Source organism: Patagioenas fasciata, chromosome 4, assembly GCF_037038585.1.
Source record: "Patagioenas fasciata isolate bPatFas1 chromosome 4, bPatFas1.hap1, whole genome shotgun sequence".
Taxonomy (NCBI): Eukaryota; Metazoa; Chordata; class Aves; order Columbiformes; family Columbidae; genus Patagioenas; species Patagioenas fasciata.
In genome coordinates, this window is record NC_092523.1 from 78283884 (window position 1) to 78304951 (window position 21068).

General features: G+C 39.3%; 1 protein-coding gene across 7 annotated transcripts in view; it reads right to left on the reverse strand.

The window, feature by feature from the left end:
* BMPR1B (bone morphogenetic protein receptor type 1B) overlaps positions 1–21068 on the reverse strand; it is a 203302-nt gene that overhangs the window by 28174 nt on the left and 154060 nt on the right. For 2 of the 7 annotated variants that reach the window (XM_071808249.1, XM_071808251.1), the window contains one exon: positions 7720–7979. The exons of 2 other annotated variants lie outside the window; for them this stretch is intronic. In XM_071808249.1, the coding sequence (XP_071664350.1) occupies positions 7720–7765 (46 nt within the window). In that variant the 5' untranslated portion in view covers positions 7766–7979. Of the gene's footprint in view, positions 1–7719; positions 7980–8169; positions 8190–10980; positions 11167–11509; positions 11677–21068 lie in introns of those variants that run through there. 3 more of the 7 variants (XM_071808248.1, XM_071808250.1, XM_071808252.1) reach the window with 3 other exon arrangements.

A 21068-nucleotide genomic window follows, 5' to 3' on the forward strand; every position in this document is an offset into this window, starting at 1 on the left:
GAAATATATGGATGTGATTACTTCCAAAAATATCAGAGTACTGAATCTCCATGGAGCTGGCAGAGTACAGTTAGAGATGGTGGTGATGGGCTGGGAGCTGTTTAAGAAACTGCCTCCTCCCCCACTCATAAATATCAGCTTTCAGTGGTTGTGAATATTTTAAGCCTCAAAGACAAAAAGCAGATCAGTGCAAAAAAGCTTCATGGAAGTTTCTCACTTTCCTTTTGCTTTCCTGTAAGAAATCTTTCTTACTAAAGGGTCATTTGCAATCAGCTGTCTTCAACAGAGTAGTTGAAGAGCAGGCTTGAAATTTACTGTTAAGTCTTTAGAAAGAATTGGCATATTATTATTATTATTTTATTAGCTTTTGAAATGCAGCTTTGACTCTAAAATGCTCCCCAAACTTCCACCATCAGGACTGATATAGTGTGGAGCTGACAGAAAAATGCATCCTTTTCAGCTCCCTCCAGAGAGATGGGAAACAGAGCTGATGGGAACAAGTAGAATCATAGAATGGTCTGAGTTGGGAGTGACCCATAAGGATCATCGAGTCCAACTCCTCTCCCTGCATTGACAGCCCCACAGTTCACACCTTTCCTATCTTCTAAAACCAGAAACTCTTCTCATTCCTTTCTCTTGTTCCTTTTACATCTTAAATTCCTGGCTGTTAGCTAAAAAGATGGGCGGACCCTATCCCTCTGAAATTCAGATGTCTCACCCAGCAAATGACCATGGAACATGTGAAAACTTTTCTCCTACTTAGAGCTGAGTTTCAACAAGGTCTTTTGGCTTCTACATCTGCTTGACTTCTGAGCAACAAGATTTTCTGCAGCCCCTTCCCCAAAATGTGAAGTGTAAGAGGAAACCCACAAGAGCTTTCCAGTTTAGCAATCAGTTTCTCCTGGTTTCAGGTGTGAAGCGCACAGTTTGGGATGGTGGACAGCCTGTTCCTCTTGGATCAGCTGCTGTGCTGTAACAAGCACGTGTTGGTCATGCAGCCCTGGCTCTAAGGATTAGAAACCCTCTTGGTTTTGAAAGCTCTCCTAAGGAGCTATGTCCAAATGCCCTGAAAACAAGGGATTTCAGGCTATTTAAATTTGGCTGCTTCTCTGCTGTAGCCTATTCTGTTGCAGCTTATGGCCAGCTTTCCCTCCCTGATGAACTGAGCACAGCTTAGGACAGTTGCAGAAAAACAGTGGTATCGGAAATAAGGCTGTTCTAGTCTGCTGAGAAACTTAGTGACTGCATCAGGGAATGAATCAAAACAGTTGAGAACCTGAAGGTCACCATCAGACTGGTGTATCTTCATCAAATTTAGATTATTTTCTCAGTTTATTGCTCTTCCCACCCCCACCCCAAATTCACTACCATGTACAAAGCACCTTCCACCACAGGCAGCCACCAGGGATTTTGTGTCTATTTGGAGTACTGCTCCTGAGAAGCATTTTCCTCTGTGGGACTGGAACTGATCAAAATTGTGATGGCCTCTGTTAGGAATGTCTACCTGAGCAAGGGGACTCTGTGCTCAGAAACATGCTGCTGTTATTTTTTTCCCAAATGTGTCAGTGTCTCTCTACATGCTTTGCTCCACCTGATATCCTTTGTAATATCCCAAAGCAGTCTTTACAGAAAGGCACATCTACAAAGATCTTGAAGCCAGGAAAAGAAATATAAGGAACATATAAACTGCTGTAAAATGAAACCATTATCCTGGATGGCCATGGGAATGACTAATGTCTCGCCTAAACCCCTACTAATTCCCCATGCCAACAAATAAACCTTCTTGGATATATTATTCTATTTTCTTCCCATCCCTCCTAGACTTGATGGTAATCTGTGGTCACTAAGCCTTTATATCTAAATACTAACTCCTCCCTTCTTATGTTGCAAGCCTTTTCATGGATTTTCAATTTTGCTATAATTTTTTAAATGATAGAAAAGTGATCACAAACCTCCACTCCACAATCACAGTCAGGTAACCACTAGGACAACTTTTATATTGGTTTTAAATAATGCTGTTTAATAGGTCTGTAGACAGTGGTACCTTGCACACAGAAGGAAAATGGCCTATTTAAGCTTTGCATTGGCTCACATAGGTCCAAAATATCTGATCTAGGGAACCCATCTCTTAATATACATTCACACCTCAAGCTCTCTGCTATGGCTGCCAGTAAGTACTCCAGCCTCTGCCAACTGTAGCCATAGTTATGCAACTTGGACAGGAATTTCTCCACTAGAATCTGGATAAAGCCCAATAGCTCATTTCACACCGGCCCACAGCCATCAGATGGCAATGACTGCTGGACACTGCTCTGAGTCAACAAGTCTGGTAATGTAGGAGGCGAAAAGCTCTGTATTTTGTTACTCTGTATTCTGCAATCCAAGTCTTAAGCGGTCCTGTTCCCAGAGGATGAATAATTAGCAATAGTTGTCTCAACAGATCAATTTCTATGCCACAGCCATGTGATTTACATGCAGTGAAAGAACAGACCTTTCAGGACTCTGCACAGGTTAATCAGGAGTCAGACTTGTTCCTTCCCAAAACAGATGCTAAAGTATCAGAGTGCTCTGCTCGCTCCACTTTCTACGTAGGGTATTTGAAACCTCAAACTATTGCAGTACCATCTATTTGTGTTTTCTCAGGCCAGTAACAATGTCTGGCTTGCAACAGCACTCGCTGACAGGGAGCAATGTTTGATTCTTCAAAGAAAATAGACCTAGGAAGCTTAGCACATCACAGAACTGCTGTTCCAGCTGCTGCTTTGGACTGGAAATTAAATATGTTCTTGCAAAAGTGTCTGAACAGCAATTAAAAAGAAGAAAATCAGTCAAGTGCACAAAACTGTTGGATGGAAGTTTTAAGCCACAAAGTTACTTCATCTATACCTCATATCATACTTCTATTAAAATACAAAACTATCATATGACACCTTGCTAAAGTTTTCTATGCTCCATCATAAACTACAGCCTGATGACTTCCCAGCAGGCCAGGGTTATACCATCAACCATGATTAAGAGAAAGGGAAATAACTAACTGCTAACTCACTGTACTTCACAGTCATCAGATAAAGGACTATTTTGGTGAACACAGCCCAGTTAAAGGAGTTGGAATAAATTACACCTCTGAACTCAGCCTGATCTACTGTGTAAAATAGTCAAGAGTAACACACTTTCCATTGGTGGTAATCATATAACAGAGATGGAAAAATGGTTCATGACAGTTTCCCTCTGCTGGATATTCAAGGCTACCATAAAACCCAAGGGAAATTCAGATGCTGAGACTTGCACAGTTTTGATCCAACACCACAGTAAACAAAATCTGGCATAAAAGCATCAGAAAAATTTTAAAAAAGCCTGTTTTCTAATCGGTGCATGACTGTACTTGTACTAGTGAGCTCCAAATGAGGCTGGTATCAAATGGGGTTTGAAATTAACTGTACCCTGGTATACATGTACTGTAATAAACTGGCATAGTAAAAACATCGTAGTGTGTTGGTAGTGTTTCCCACCTATGCTGCATTTCTTTGTACACCAAAATATGTAGAACCTACTTATTGCTCCCCCTCATGTATAGTTCAAAATTTGGGGTGGTTTTGCTTCTATTCATGATGCAAAGAAAGAAAGGTTACAATCTGATGCAATTGTAAACAATCTGTTAAGATACTTTTCTTAAAACTTCTGTCCACATTCAGAGTTGCCACCAAGTGCCGATATAGCTACATGTCTAAGGCTCTACTTTAGGTAATGTATTTATTTTTCAGAAGCTGGTTTTGTGTTTGATTAAAAAGGATAAGCACCTTTCTCCCACAAAGCCTGTTTGACCATCTTAATCACACATGACATTATTAGCTAAACTAGTTAAGTTCAGCATGGAATGTAACAACCTGTAGCAAAGCCACCGAGACAAGGCCATTCAAATTAATACATGTAGCATTCTACTTGCAACTTAAAAGTGCAAAGGCTTCTTTGGCATCATAACCCAAGGAAAATGTAATTTGCTGTCCACTTTTACATCATAGCTTGATTGAGTGTTACTTTTGTCTGGTTTCCTCTCCTTTCTGCTCGCCACAGTTAATCTTTGACCTGGTTTTCATTTGGAAAAAATTCAAAATGAACCAACATTTGCAAATACTTGTGTTAAAGCACTGCTGTTTGATACATGTATGAGGATAACAGATCTGAGAACGACTGTCTCTTCTTACTTCACCCCCAAAAGGCTTTTGAGTCATAGGAGAGCATCACTTGAAAATAATCAGAGGAGATGTAGGTGCAGCTAGATCAGACTTCTGATCTCCCCAAAGTGTTGGTATTTAAGGTACCATAAAATAATTAGAAAGAGTTATTTATTTAAAAGGCAAGATAGCCTGGCTTTGTGAGAAAACATGCAGAAATGCAAGTTTTCCATGGTGGCATTACTTTATATATTAGTTTACTTCTCAGTTTGGTCCACAATGAAGGCCTACGTTTACTTTACAGGATAGCTTCAGATAGAAAGTCGGATACTGCATAGGTACAACATACAAGGGTACATTAAAGGATAGTCTCATGTCTTCACCAAATTTACAATTTTCCTTACCGTAGAAAGCAAAAATTAACTATTTCAATGAAATTGCTGAAGCAGTTCCTTTGAAAGAAAAAAGGTTGGTTTTATCTCTCATCATTTTTATGTACCTGAGCTGCTTCGTCTCTTACTTAACAGCATCTCAGGAAAAATGTCTAGCTAAATATAATCAAAACTTAAGAAACCATGCCAGCCAAGGCTCAGCTGCAAAACCCCATCTCCCATCTATGAGCAGCTCCTGAACAAAAAAAGGAATGGGAGCTTGAGTACCAAGATGTACAACAAGCAGTCTGGATACGAACTACAACCAGTGGAGTCTGTGCCGCACTCTTAATTTAGAAGGCATTTATGTAAAGAAAGATAGGGAGATTGCTGTTAATATCCAAAGCTAGTTATTTCTGGTTTTAAGCTGCAAATCCCCTGATACACATGCAATTCCAAGCAGCAAACACCGAATGCCACCATCAGGAGATTACGCAAACATCATCACAAGCCATTTGGAAAACTCTCTTAAGCACTGGGAATGGGATCAAAAAAATACAGACAGGAAGCAACGCAATGTGATACCATCACTACTAAACTATGCTTTGCTATCTAATCTTCAGGAAAGCATCAAAGATTGCAACGGGCAAGCTATAGATTTTTACTTCTTATAATTTCAGATGATATTTAGATTAAGGCATTCAGGCAATGGCATTTAAAAGAGCAATAGACGGTTTTGACCCTGTGAGTCTCTTAGATACGCTTAATAAATCACCATCACTCCTGTTAACTTTTCCAATGAAAAGAAACCCAGGAGCCCCATGCCAGCAGTCAAGACAAAAATAGTGCCTGGAAGATAAAAATATCAGCTAGCCATTCTCACTCCAACATCAAAGACTGCACCTGTATATTAAAATATAATTAGCATGAGCACATGCCATGCTTGCAGAAGACAGTGCCAACATTATTCAGAGGTGCTAGTGCCCTTCTAACTGGATTTGGCTGTTCATGAGTCGATGCGACATATCCCCAGCTCAGCCTAAAGGGTAACCTACTTCATAAATCACAGGCTCCCTTCCCAATCCTACTATGTTGGACTTGTTCCCTCTTCTCATAAGAATAAAGTTAATTATGAAGACATGCTAAAGAACGAAACTGTGGTATAGAGATCTTGTGGCATAAGCATGCTATATTTTTAATGGCTTTTTAAAAGTCTTATGGCCATATATAGATATATAACTACCTTCCTTTAAACCTGATTTATTGATCAACTTATCACAAATGCTTCCCAAATCATGGGGTTTATAGTGCTTCCTACCAAGTCCCCTCCCAACTTTTCCTCAAGTGCCAGTCTGTCTCCTAGAAGGACAGATGATTTAGCATCTGAAAAAACACAAGTATATTTTGATAATTTTTCTTGGTAGATGCCATCGGCATCCCTGCATCCCACAAATTTATGGCACACTCAGCAACTCACTGTTGCTGAACTAAGCTCTCAAGGACCTGCGAGGGTTTTTTCTTCCCAGAGGCAAATGCCACCCTGCCAAGTGACCAGGCCAAGCAGTGTTTTTATGTAATTGGACAAGTGACGGTATAAATTCTTGCCCTGTTCAGCTGCCAAGGCAGGGACTGAACTGCACTGACTGCTGCTACTGTTGGCCTCCTTGCACATGCTGAGTGGGGATTTGAACTGCATGTGTAGAAATTGCAAGCGATGAAGAAGATCTTTGTGCTCACAAAGGGTGGCTGAGGCACAAATCTTATCTTCTGTAAACCTGGCCCAATGCAACAGAAAGTGTCACTGACTTATTCACTTTGACAGAAAACAAATAAATCCATTTAAAGGGGGAGGAAATGCGTCTCTATCGCAAACCAAAATTAATTGCATGTGTGTAAGAACAATAATCGATTTTGCCCACAGACATAAGTGCTATGGTTTTCCCAAAGCATTTGAGCAGCCTAAAAGCGTTTCCCTGTCTGAATGCTCCAGAGCATCTGTTGAGCTGGTGTCTGGGCAGGAAGGAGGCAGATGCCACCTGTGCTGTGCCAGATGACACTGCCATCCAACCATCCACTGGTTCCCATGGGCAGGATGCCACATTCACCCACCCACTCCAGCCTCCGCAAGAGGAAGAACCAGCCATCAGCCCCACCAGGGCTGCCTGCTTTGGTTTGTTCCAATGTCATATGGATACATCTTTATAACTACGCTTCATAAAGCACTTCAAAGTCTAAGGAAGAAAAAACAATTGCAAACATCCTTAAACCTGTATCCCACGTGCTCTGCATCTTGACCAGAAGTTTTAAAGAGCAGCATGACTACCTTTCTTTCCTTAGTCTTTATAGCATACTAAGCAAGAAACAATTCTGCCATATATGAACAGTGATTAAAAGTTTTAGCAGGCAAAGAACACTTGGATCTATTATTTGGCTATTTGTCCAATTAACTAATGTTTAAAATGCATAGAGCAGATACAGCATTTTAATAAGAATTATTGACATACACATGTGCTATGTATTGCCAAAGTACCTTTAAAGTTAGACAGAAAGGTGTCTATTGCTAAGGCGAAAACCAGTTCCAAGTCTGCAATTCACCCTTAAAATGCAAAGCTGACATCAAAATTGCTCTGTTATTACCATAACATTTATTTTTAAGATAACTTCAAAACCGAAGAGTAATATTGAAGTATATTTCAGGAGAAAAAGAGAAACATCCATTTAAACTCCTCATCAGGCTGAATGCCAATTACCATGTCTTCTGTAAATCTACCACCTCTCTACTCCGAACTAAATTAACCAAAGCTTTCCAGCAGATCCCTCACACCGCACCAACTCTGCCCCACCATCCCAGGTAATGAACAAGACATCTCCAGGATGTCGCTCCCCTCCAGAAGTGAAGCTTCAAACACAAAACCCCACCTAACCTGCTGCTGGCCATCCCCAAGTCCCTCTCTCCGGGACAGAGCACAGGGAGAGCAGCTGGGTCCCCACCACCCTGTGGGGCAGCCCCATGTCTCGCCAGCACACCGGCGATGCTGCTTTTCCTTTAGCCACACGTTCCCCTCTTTGACCTTCCTACAAAATCTGTTGAACTACTCAAACCAGGCCTTAAAAATAAATTAAAAACTATTTTAAAAGGCAAGTTCTTTGTAAGCTGAAAAGTTAAACCTACTTACAGTGTGTTTCCGCGGGCTTGCTGGATTCCCCGAAGATGAGAGTCATGTGAGGAGCAGAGGGCAGCTCGGGGGGCTCTGCTGGGCAAACACAGCACCGTACGCTGGGCTAATCCTGCACCTGTGGCTTGTTATTCAGCAGCAAAGAAATGTAGCCCAGGCTGCCTCTGCCTAATGCGGCTCAGCTGTTTTTCCTCTGTGCTCCCTTTGATTGTAAGCTGGCAAACAATATTATTCCAACCAGGCGCAAAGCAATATTCAGGCTACGGAGGATATTGACAGCAGAAAGGTGGGAGAAAAAAAAGAAAATCCTAGAATTACGAATAAAATAAAGATTCTGAGCAATATGGGGTTTGTAATTATTTCCATATGGTTAACATCAGTGTCTAAGGTCAGTATGTGAAATGCATGCAGGAGCTTTTTGCTCCCTACTTCCCTTTAAAGTGGGTCTACCTGCAATATAGGATCCACCACAGCAGCCTGGCTCTCATTTATCCAACTCAATACATGCTTTCCAAAGAGCCAAATCATGAGGTTTCAATGGTTTTTAGGCTTCTTTCTGTTTACTTTATAAGCAAAACAAAAAATGTCAATAGAAAACAGACTAGTAAAAAAGATGGCATACAACCAGCAATTCACAGTTTTGTTTTGCGGAGGAAGGGTCGCCAAAGAGGTTCTCAAGTTGGTACCAGGACACATAGGTTTTATCATAGTGTGTCCCAAAAATGGCAAGAAGCTTGATTAAAAGTATATACAAAGAGCAAAATCTGGTCCCTTAATGGAAAGCTAGCAAGAAGTTCACCCCAAGGTAGAGACACAATCACTGAGAGTAATTAATTATCCTGATATTTATCTTACAAGTTGACAGATAAAAAAAAAATCCATGTAATTGTGATCTGCACAGGTATATAACAGAATGTTATTATTAAAAAACACACGCAGAGATTATGATTTCACGTCCTTGAAATAATGTAGTTACTTTGTAACTTTAATGCAAGGTAAACTAACCTGGTAATTGTCATTCATTCCAGAGAACATGGTTGTCTAATATATCACACCCACTACATAGAAAACATAATATTTATCATTTCCATGCTAGTATATAACTGCTAGAGATGATCTATAGCTACTGTTACTAATCAGCTTTCTTTTTCTTTCTGATATTAACCGATAAACTTCAGATGTTGCAGTCAGAACACGATCACAGCATTTTGTACTTTGAAAGCTTTTCTCTACAAAATGATACTTCAGTGTCTACTCCATCATTACCCAATCTAATTCCACCTTTGGAAACTGGTAATGAAAATCAGAGATATCTGCACATTCAAAATTATGTATCCAGTTTCTTCTTGGAAGGTTTATTGCTGTTGTTTATCAATGGGTTTATTTCCAAAGAGTTATTTTATGGTTAAGTAAGAAAGATGTACATTTTAGAAGAGCTATCTTCCTATGAGAAAATGCTCAAAACTAATGTGGAACTATACAAACTTTCAACTGATTTAGTATAGAACGGCTGACTTTTCAGGATGCTGCGTGAAACCGGTGTGATTCCTAGTGAAATAACCAAAGACAGGTATCTGGATTTTTGAGCTGATCCACAGAGGAAAAGGTAAGGAACGAGACTTTATACATCATCAACATCAAAATAAAAAAGTCACCTCTAATTTCCTCCAAAAATTTGCATATATTGTCCTTGCAAATCCTTATTTCCTTTTTTTTTTTTTTTTTTGGAGCCTTACACATTTTTTTTTTAAAGCTATTCAATACAAGCAAAGCCAACTGTTGAGTTTTCCCTCCTCCATACTTTTTGGTCTGTTCCTGCTACACCTTTACTTTAGAGAGCTACTGGTAGTAGCTACTAGCAAGGCTGTGTGTACATGATGTGCCATCTGCTGCCAACTCAACACTGTAACATGGTCCAGCTAGAAAGTGCTTGCACTGCATAGTGGTGATGCTGGAGTCACCACATTGCTCCTCTCCATCTGTCCCCAGACCTCCTGCTTATTCTGCCTTGTGTCTCTCATAGTCCATTCACAGGTACATCCCATAAAAACATCTTCAGAGCTGTGAGTAGTGTTTGGAGTTTGCTTTCTTCGTACAATGTGGCCTTTGCACTGTATGTGGTGTTACCCAGGCTGTGCTCTATACCAGCTGCTGTTCTCCAGCCAATACAAAGCTCAAAACCTACTTTTAAGATTATGTGAAAGCTCAGAAAAACCATGAAAAACATGGAAGCTGAAGCGTAAACACAACTGATATAAGTTCCTTTAAGTAGGAACAGCTTTTGTATACAGTTCCTTTTACAACTGGTCACCCACCTAAATGTTTACATTCAATTAGCCTTTCAAAACAGTGGACTAGATGGCTGTGGAGACATAAGAATTAGTTACGGAGACTGCTTTGTGTATCACCAGCTAAAATTCACCTAAAGGCAGCAAAAGCAGGCTGCTGGATTGCCTGTGTGAAACCAGAACTTTGTGCTGGCTTAAATTCTTCAAGGCCAGCATCTTACAGCACCTATGTTTGCGATTTCCAATAAATGTTGTTCTTGCAAGTTAGAAAAATCTCAGGTAAAAGGTCATATGAAGAAGTTGACAGAAATATAGAATATTAGTGCTTAACATACTGAGGCATTGTTGCTCCCCATGTTATTTATATTTCATGGGTAAACAAACAACTTTTGTTCCCAAGGTCATAATAATATAGCATTTCTCATGAGTGGTAAATCTACTTATTTTCTTCTTTTCTTTTTTCTTTTTGTTTTCTTTTATCCTTTTCCTTTTTCCTTTCCTTTTTTTCCTTCTTTTCTCTCTCCTATTTTATTTTAGTTTAATTTCTATTTTTTATTGTCATGCTTTTCTCTCCTGTCTCTTCCTGAAGCAGACACTTAACCCCATTAGAAAAGAAAGCCTACCACTTTCCTCTCCACACAGGAGTCACGCCTATTTTCTTGTCAAGAAAATATTAAAATAAGCATCTTACTTTCATTAATACATTAAAATATCATTTTTTAAAAAGCCCTAGGACAAAATACAGTAACTGCCAGCTGCCTAATTATTTTCTCCTCCTCTTGCAGCCCTCAACACAATGCCTCTGTTAGGCTGGCTGCCAGCGATGTTTGCAACGTTAAAAATATCCCCCAATTCCTGCAGAGATTTCACGTTGCAAAACGTGCCCTGATGGGCAAAACTGAAGCAAATAGAAGAGTAAACTGATATCATTAAATGACGAGGGAAGCGAGACGACTGCGTGATGTCAACTCACCCTCAAGTCTGTATCCATATTCGTAGAATAAGTCAGTGATAGGAGGCTGGAAGTGGCCGAGGACACATTTTGGTTCCCAATTAACACTCCAGAGCCGTGCAAGCCTGTCTGTCAGGCGCCACCACATCCAAACTATCCTCCCACCGCACAGGGCCCTTGCTCTCCGCAGAGTTCAGTGTCTCCCGACTTGCTCAACAGTGTAAGCAGAGGGATCATTAGTTATGACTAGTAGAGTCTAGGAGATAATGTTGACTCTTATTTCAGGAACTATTAAGCTATAAACACTGCTCTGAAAGCCATTTATCTGCATTTTAAGATAAACAGAGAAACTACTCAATTAAGTAGATTGCAAGAAATAAGCTACAGATGCCAAAGTGAGTGACTTTTGAATTCCAAAAAGGAAAATCTGTGCATTTAGTAAGGACAATTTTATACCATAAAATTACCGACATGGAAGTCCATAAGCGGAACAGCTTAACCACTCTGTGATGTCTGATAAAGAAACACAAATCAAAGTGTCATTACAAACCAGTTAATTCCAAGCGAAGCAAATCACACACACTTAAAATTTGCAAGTTACTACTGCAGATCCCGGTTTTGAAGTAGAACACTCGGAAGCGGCAATCCTTGTAGAGCGGTATTTACATTTGATCTCCACATCGCCACAATTTGAAAATGAGATGCTATCCCAGACCTCTGCGAATGAGATAAATGCTGAAGCTGTCATGCCTGAATCTGCACTTGCCAGGGAGAACATTCTTACTGAGATAAGCAACAGAGTATGAAATTACTTTTTTGAGTCTTGCCAACTAACTAAATTTTTTTATTGAATACTCTTCATCTATTTGGACGTATCTCTATGAGATCTTTAAGATATTAGTTTAATCAAATTTTAAGAAAGAATGCAACACTCAAACCTCTACAAAGCGTATCCACAAAATAGTTGCCAGTGTCCTTTAAAAAGATGTAAAATAAAAGGCGTTCTAAGTGTAGAGAAAAATATAAGTTACCCACCCAAAAAAATAAATTAAAAGCCTGATATTTCCTCGCACTTGCAGATGCCAGAGCTTTTCAAGCTGCTCAGAGGTCAGAGCGGGAAACACGCAGGTGCACCCACTGCACATTGGCAGCTGAGAGCTCGCAAGGTTGGGTCGGAATCCGATCCATCTCCCCCCGGCACATTCCTGCGGGCATTAGAAACGCTCCCTGCAGGAATATTACCCTAACGCGGACTAATTTTCTGCAAACAGCCCCAGCCTCGTTAAACCTCTTCTTTATCAGCATTGTTCAAAGCAGTTTTTCTGGTAATATTGAACTCGCTTATGCCCACCTAAAAAGAAAATCAACTCCTTTTATCTTCTCCCCGGTATCATTTCTCCTATTCAGGTCCACTGGCACTGCACAATCAAATATTCAGTTTCATCATATGGTAGTAATGTCCTAAAGACTATGACACACAGATTAAGTGAGAGAGAGAGTTCTGTTCCCATAAATAAAGAGACCCCTCTCTGAACAGGATTTGATAGATTTGTATGGGTGACTCATCTCAAAAAGCAGGCAAGCCCAAGTGAATTAACAGGATACTATTTCTAAAGCAGGTGTTTTCCTGGACCTGCAGTTCTTCACCCTCCTGAAATGGCCTTGTACCCTTCCCCAGACAAATCCTTTTGCCTTCAGTGGGATCACACAGACTCTGTTCTCTTAACATGCCATTGAAATGATTAAAAAATGTGAACGTGCTTTCACCTAGCTTTATTGTGGAGCCAAAAAAAGGAAGAGCTGGTCTGCATTCAAGCACTCTGCAAAGCAGCATAACATAAAAGTGAGGTTGTGACACACAGAAACCAAAAGTAGATCCTCTTCCCAAAGTGACAACTACTATGTGACCTCATCCCAGATGCTCTTGCTTGTCTGCAAACCATTGATGTGAACAATAATGTTCCTTTAAAGACATTTCTGGTTTACAGGTGAAAGAATACAATCTGCAGGTGTTCATTGTTCCCTTGCTTCATCCAGATCATCCTGAACAGCCTGAAATCCCAAATACAGCTCAGGATAACAAAATATAGAAAGGAGACACAGCCAGAGTGCACATGTCTATCCTAACCACACACTCTAATAACAATCCTGAAATGATAAAACCAGTTGTATCATAAGTTGGTTGTCCTGAGGAAAACAGCAAAGAGTGCTGTATTTTCCAATGATTCTTTTGCCTGCTGTTCAATGTACAAACACCTAAAATGGATTGCCAGGAATAAGGGCACTGGGAAAAGGAAATGCAGCAAAAGCCCTGGGAGAAGGCAAGTCACACATCCACAGTCTTTGGCCAGTTCAGTTCAAGCTGGTAGGGAATTTTTTAAAAATAAATCTTTATATTATTTCTTTATTACATGAAATACACATTCTATCCAAACAATAAATATATAAATAAATTAATAACCCATGAGGGCTCCATATTGGGGGAACAAAGAGTTAAGTTCCACTGAACGCATCACTGTGACATAGATTCATTTGAAAATACCAGCACTATTCAAGATGATAATGTCAGGATAAGCACTGTAAATATGAAAGCAATGGTCCTCATAGCCGCTTTTCACGCACACACAATGAACACGGGTCTGTGGTATAACGTTTTGACCACATCCATCTAGCTAATAAATAAGGGGCTCCAATGAAAAGTGCACTGTGTGGTGCATGTGCTCTGAGGAGCACGCAAGAATCACTGCTTATGCACTCCCTGCCATGCTGAAAACAAAAACCTACGTACCATATTTTACAACATTTATAAACAAAAAATAAAACAATGTTTCTCAAAATGTATTATTCTGTTCTTCAAATCACTGTCTCTTCTGTTTTCCCTCAACCTACTCTCCTCCATAATGTTTTAAGCACTCAATATTTTTTCTCAATCCTTCCCTTAATATTTGTGTATTTCTTTCAAATACGCCAAGTAAGTTTCTTTCCAAAAACTCATTTCTCCCCCACTTCTATTCCCCTTGACTGCCTCCCTCTCCCTCTCAGTTGCCTTTCTTCTATAACCCGATCACTATCCCAGCCCCTCACTCCCACTTTCCAATGATGTTTTGACCAAGCTCACTGATACTTTTGCCCTGTCTCTCTCACTTATGTTCTCTTCACTTCCTGAAGGATTTATGTCAAAACTGTCTGACCCTGAGTCCTTCCTCAGCCTTCACGTATGTGTCCCACTTTAATATCCCTTTCAAATCATGTGCAATACAGACTCCCAGCTTCCATCAGTGCATTAAAATTGAATTAGAAACCTTGACTTCAGCAGAAGCCAATGAGAAGTTAGTAACACAACTAATGCCAACAAAACACAACAGCGTGGGTCTTCTAGAGACCTCACGTGAAATTGCAAGGAAGTGGCTACGCCCATTGATATGAATTAAAAAATCAACATTTTTCTTTCCCTTTTCTTCTTTTTAGCCATTTTAAAGAGATGGAAATTGTCATCCAGCTGAAGTTTCGTTTCTTACAGCTCCAGTCAATCTCTAAAAATACTCCAAGTCCTAAGAACAAGGGGCCTACAGCAAATATGTGTTTCAAGCTGAGATGCTGCGTAATTTCAGAGAGAAAGAAAAATATTTTCCCAAGCTTTCAACTTTTCATTTGTATAAAATAGTTTATTTTATAGCTAGGTAAAGATGTAAAATTAAACTTCTTCATTAGTGTAATGTACTGTAACTCATTATAAATACTGTTCACATAACTAAATGCATGAATGTGAGGGAATAGATGCCAAATATAGGGTAAAAAAACACAGAAGAAGTCAGCTTTCTTCTATAAAATAGCAAAATTCTTAAAGAATGTGTTGGTGGTCAAGTCTCTGACAAATAAGAGGTTGTTTCTGTGCTACACAGCCTGACTATTGGTCCGATCAACCTTAACTAAGCAATAAGAAAAAGTATTTGGATATTCTGTAAATAAGCACAGGGAGTATTATTTTCCTATAAAGTCATCTGAAATTACTCCCCCCAAACTTGTATTTCTTATTGCTGTTCTTTTAACACACCACTGCTAAATTAATTCCCTACTCAACTCTGTAATAGAGGAATGATTTTCTAAAGTCTTTTTCTAGATGAGGACCATACCTGATAAAACAACCAGTATCACTCAGTTGCAGCCAGACAGAGAAGGAAAAGGGTCAACTCAGTTTTTAAGGATGGATGTGAGGACTAAAGACATTCACACACTTTCCCACATTTACTAATTTATACTTCTATGCTACTTTCCTTTATGAAACATCTTCTCCTTGGCCTGAGGGTGGTGAACAGAAATACCATCTCTGTGAGCTAAAGAACCAGGCTGAGCTCCACATCCAGGCAGTGGAAAAATCCTTCAAAAAATGCCAGTTGATTTGCCCTGAACCAGAAGTCCCATTTCTTTGCCCTAAGTTACCATGACGCAATTAAAATTTACTCAAAAATCATTTCTTTTGAATACTGCACTTGCAGGTCTGCATATCTACAATGCCTACGTTGTTCACCAACAAAAGACACATAACACAGATGGCACAAACCCAAGAATGCCAATCGGAAACTCAACTGGAACTATGATTAATGTTTACCAAATTGATGGTGAGCTACGGTTGTGGGATCCTCTTTAGGGGCTGAGCTGGGAGACAAGAATTCTCACTGCTGGGGTGGATCAAGAAAAGCCAGAGAGAGTATTATTGAGGGGGAAACGTCATGGATACTCTGTTATCTTTATCTTGGAAGCTGGCTTAAAAACAAAGTTTAAAACCCTGACTCCTAACATGAGAAAAACGTAAAGCTCAACATCAAACCTAGAAATTGTGGAAACATTGGTAGGCTATACACATTATTTCTGTATTAAACCTTACCCACCTCACCTCAAAACAAGCAAGAAAAACCCTTTTATTTTAATAACTACTTGAAATAATAAGGTTAATGAATTTATGTTTAGAAGGGTACAGAATACACTCTCAGAGCAAAAAAACATTGTCTTGTACAATCAACTACATATTTTTGTTACTCAGCAACAGAGTTTCTTATACGAAAATGATTGCCAGAAATTAACAAACCCAGCCAACTACACTTAAAGAAGGGCATCGGATATCCATGAAAAAGTATCCAAAAGAGGAAGAGTTAAATATAAAAATAACTGAATTAGCACTTTATAATTTATTCTGCATCCTGCCGGCTGCAGCTTCAGTAGGATGTGATACACTCAGAATAAAAACAACCATACTTCTTCAGTTTTATCCTCAACAGCACTGTTGACGTGAGTTATTTAATTGAGCAGATTAAATTGCAAAGCTGGCTGTGTTTCAGAAGAGAATCAGTGATTTCTGCAAACTCTTTGTACATCTTTAATACAGGGCGTGATCTCCAACCTTCACCCCTTTAAAAATCTGAACCTAGAGAATGAAATCCTGGCTTTATAGCAAGAGTTGGTAGTTTTGCTATTACCTCCAATGGGTTTAGGATTTCAAGGCAAGATCTCATACATGCAGAATTCCTTTTGCTTTCCTTCTGTCAGTTAGAAAAGTCAATTAAAACATTTATGTACTGAAGTAATTCCCCCGTTTCTCGCCTCCACTTTAGTTCCAATTGAAAATAAACCAAGCTGTGATGTTAAAAATGAAGGTGAAACCAAGCCCAACATGCACTCTAGAAGATTTACAGGGTCCCTTTTGGATTTCACATTCATTGTTCTGCAACCTGTGAAATACTTGGGAGCCTGGGGAAGAAGTCAAAACCCTTGACTTTAAAACCTCACACCCATTCAGAAAGAGATTATTAGAAATAACAGTATTCTAGCATCATATTTCTGGTTCCCTTCACTAGTATAAAATGTTTTCAGATTCAGCAATAATATTAAGCAAGTGTTTTAAGACCACCTTTCCCTTTCCCCGCACAATCGCTCCTTCTTAGCACTCTCAGGAGCTTTTGTTTCTGCCAAAGGCAAATTCAGTTTCTGCCCATAACAACGGTGGCAAAATGGGGCTCGGCACACTTCTAGCAAAGACCAGATGTGCTTAATATAGATCATTGTATTAGAATAGCTCAAACCAAAACACTGCCAAATGAAAAGCAAAAAACCCCACGCTTTTCAGACACGCTCACTAGAAACCAGCATAACCAAATTACTCTGTCCAAAAAAACCCATTAAAACAGATGTACTGAAAAATAACCACAAGTCATCCATCTTAGAGATATAGGGAGAACTGGGGAGAATTATTTCTAGAACAGATGCACTAGAAAACTTCCCCTAGAAACACCTTCTCCTCATCTCCCACAGTATTTGCCCCTTCTAATTTTTCTGTGTGTTGATATACTATACCCATTGTTTAATTTGCCCTACAGCAAACACAATCATCGCACCAGTGTCTCCTTTCCGGCCCTGCCACCCTTTCCAGGAGAAAATCAGCTCAATACTCCTCGCAGGAGGAGTAGTTACATTTACACAGTCCTAAAATTACATTCAGCCCTTTGAAGGCAACTGCAAGGCTGATGTGGCCCCCCAGTGAAAATGAGTTTGACGCCCTTGCCTTAAACTGTAGGAATTATTGTTAAAGAAAAACAAACAACGGAAATCTAAACCTAAACAATCCCTGGTAATCAGACTTATATCTAATTGAAGCTGTAAACAAAGCAAAATTAGAGGCTGGGAGATTTAGGATAGGTCTCCTCTCATTTTAGCCATCAAAACCCAGTCACCAAAGTTTCCTCCTATATCACTCAGACACATATTTCAAATATAATCTTTTTTTTTTCTGGACCTGTCTTTCAAAAATATCTCAATATTTCTAAAGCATCTTTCATTCTCTTTCGATTGTAGACACTGGGCAGCCAGCTGACATTCAGGCAGTAAAGGAGAGGTGACAGATCTTCTACTCCCATTTTTTTTTTAGATACGCCCTTCACTTTTTTGCACTTTGCGGTTCATAAAGTTTTGAATTAGAAGCAAATGACTCCTTTCCTGCTTGTGCTTTGCAAAGAAAAGCAGGACGCAATATCTGAAGTGCTCGAACTCTTTGTACTGTTTTGATGCTCGTTGCCAAAACCAGATGCTCTTTGGTCCACAGGACACAGGTAGAAATGTTCTTCCACCAAACGCTGCCTAAAGCTCACCCTGTCTATCTTCCCATTCCAAAGGCACATTTTTCGGGCAACGGCAGATTTGCTCATTCCAACTAGCAGCTCCGTGACACAATCCAGAGGTCGAAGGAGATGTAAACTATTTACCCTGCCGCTGTGCACGTCATTTTTGGCAGCTGGCAGCCCGGCCTCCCCGGGCCCTGTTTGTTTATAAGCCAAGTGCTCATGGAAGGAGACGCCTGGGAGTTTCTGTTTGAGGAAAGAAAGCCACTAAGTGATCCGCATTTCTGGGGTGGAAGATGCTTTGTTTAACTTGAAAATGGCTTCGAAAAGTAGTACAGCATTTTCCCTGAGAAACCTGGTGTCATCAACGATGCTGCCATACGAGGAAGAGGAGAAGACACTCATCCAGAGAAGTTCTTATGGAAATATTAAGGCACCTTGAAAAGCAGTCAGTTAAAATTTCCATGGTCTGGTTTCACACATATGTCTGTCTGTCTGTCTGTCTATCTATCTATCTATCCATCCATTCATCTATCTATCTATCCATTCATCTAACTGTCTTTCACTCCACAATACTTGTCCCTGGATGGTTCATCTTTCTGTCTGTAGTCATCACTCTTTCTTTTTTTAAATAAATATGAGTGCCCAATCTTAAGGATGAACAACGTCAGGAATTTTCAAATTGGGTGACTTAAAGAAAGTTGGAAACAAGCTCAAATAAGCTAGAGAAGCTTTCTCCTCCAATGACCCAGCCAACCTGCAAATGTCACTTTGAACACACATTGCTCAGCCCAAAGGCTTTTGTTTCATTTCTAGATTATTTAATGCTGCTTGAAACCATTGTATTTTCAGTTTTGTTGCTTAGAGCTAGGTCAATGTTTACAAGGAAATGTTGTTTTGAAAGAAAAATATTTACATCTTCCTGAGAATGTTGTGGTAATTTTCAAAAATCCTGTTTTTATTTAGTTGAAACTGGTAGTCAAACATACCTTAAATTTGTGAATACTTTGGGCCTGAAACCAAATGTTTTTCTGCTGAGCTGTACTGTCATACTTGCAATTGTCCTAACTTTTTCAATCTGATCTATCAACCTTATCACTTTCCAGTCTTCTAGGAGACAAGCTAAGGACAACGTTGAAAAAGTTAATTGAGCATTTCCTATTGTATCTATAAATTTTAATTGGGTAAGGCCACATATTAGACTGAAGAGAAATACAAGATAGAACTAAATAGAAGTTCTTTTTTCTTCAAAAGTAGAAATTCTGGGGAATTAGCAGTTAAAAAATTCATGGTAAGTCAGTGTAGACACTTGTCACCATAATAATGAGATCATCACTTCAATATCTACAGAGTTATGACAAAAATCTAAAAAGCCCCATTTACATGTGAAAATAAAGTGAGATAACAGGTTCTCATTAAAACAAGTCATCATTCCACCACCCTCTCAATATTCAAGGTTTGGTCATGGAAGGCAGCATAGCATTGGGAAATAGCCCTGGCCACAGATTCATCTCAGAAGTTTGGTCTCACACAGATGCCAATGATTCATTTAGAAGTAATCCTGGTTTTTAATAAGGCTTAATGCAAACCACACTCCTCTTTTTTTTGAATACATAAGGAAGCTGCAGATCAATGGGTAAACCCCAGGGGTGAAACAAGGGTTTCAGCCACAGTTGTGGCCAGCCCTGCTGAAGAAAAAGTATCTCGGAGGACACACCAAATGTTTCCCATGGAATCATGGAAAAGCGACATTTTAAGAGCAAGGGAACTGTTCCCTTGTAGCTTTCCTTCAGATGCAAACCCCACGGTCAATCACTCAAGTCTTCTTTCCATTGCTTCTTTCCATTTACTTACTAAGAGACAGCAAGGAAGAGAGAAAAATATAACTCATGTAAAATTCTGGTGGGCTGGAAAGATAAGGCTGGCTAATAATCTCTTTTTTTTTTCTCGTTGCTGACAATGACAAAGTTTCCTGCAGTGTGCAAATTTCTTAGAGCAGCTCCTTTTTGTTTCCACCAGAGCTTCACTTCTATTCACACTGAGGTTTGTATTGGAAGAGGAGGTTTGAAGGTGCCTTTCAAACTCTCTGTGATTCTCTATGCAATGTGGCTATGAGCAATTAACACCTGCATCTGGTTAATGAAACAGCTACAAATGAAGAAGCTTCAAATATTAGAGAAAATAGCTTTAGATAAATGGCAGACCTGATGCATGAGGTCTGTAGTACTAAACTACAGAGCAGCCATAAGAAAAGTCTTCTGGTTCTGCCAATGCACCTCATCCCCACTTCAGACCTCTAATTTTAACTTCTCATCATTCATTTTAGATTTCCTCTGTTTTTAGCCCACCTGGTAGGATTATTATTTAAGCCAATAGAAATAAATTTTTCACTAACATTTCCAGAGTATTAAATACCTTTTCAAGTTTAAAATGGTTTAGATGTCCAGCATTTGTTTCTATTTTTCAACGTTTAGTGTTTAAAATGTCAGTCTTACACTACTTTCTGTGGGATATTTTGCTGTTAATACAGAAAAAATATTTAGATAAAGTCCATGTAAAGTCTATGGAGCAAATCTGAAATGATTACTACTGACTGCAGTGACTAGAGCTGCAAGGAAACCTAAGGGAATTTATAGGTTTACTTTGAATGGTTTAATATGTTATTTTTCATAAATGCTTTCCTCTGAAAATGGGACTAAATTATGCAAGGGTTTTTATTCTCTGAAGAGATCTGTACTTCGCATTACTATGTCCTGCTAGGATAAGGTTGTATGAATTTTGCTCCCCACAGAATAATATGAGAAGACTGAAGCAAATCTTTACAGAATCAGAGTTAAAGTTGCCAAAAGCCACCTACAAAGAACACCTCTTCATTCATCAGCTTGGACATTAACCCTCATTTATATAACTTTAAATGAAAGTCATAATCTGAAAATGGGGGATTGTAAGTATAATGCTCATTATAACAGCATTATAAATGAAACTTGCTCACCCTGGAAG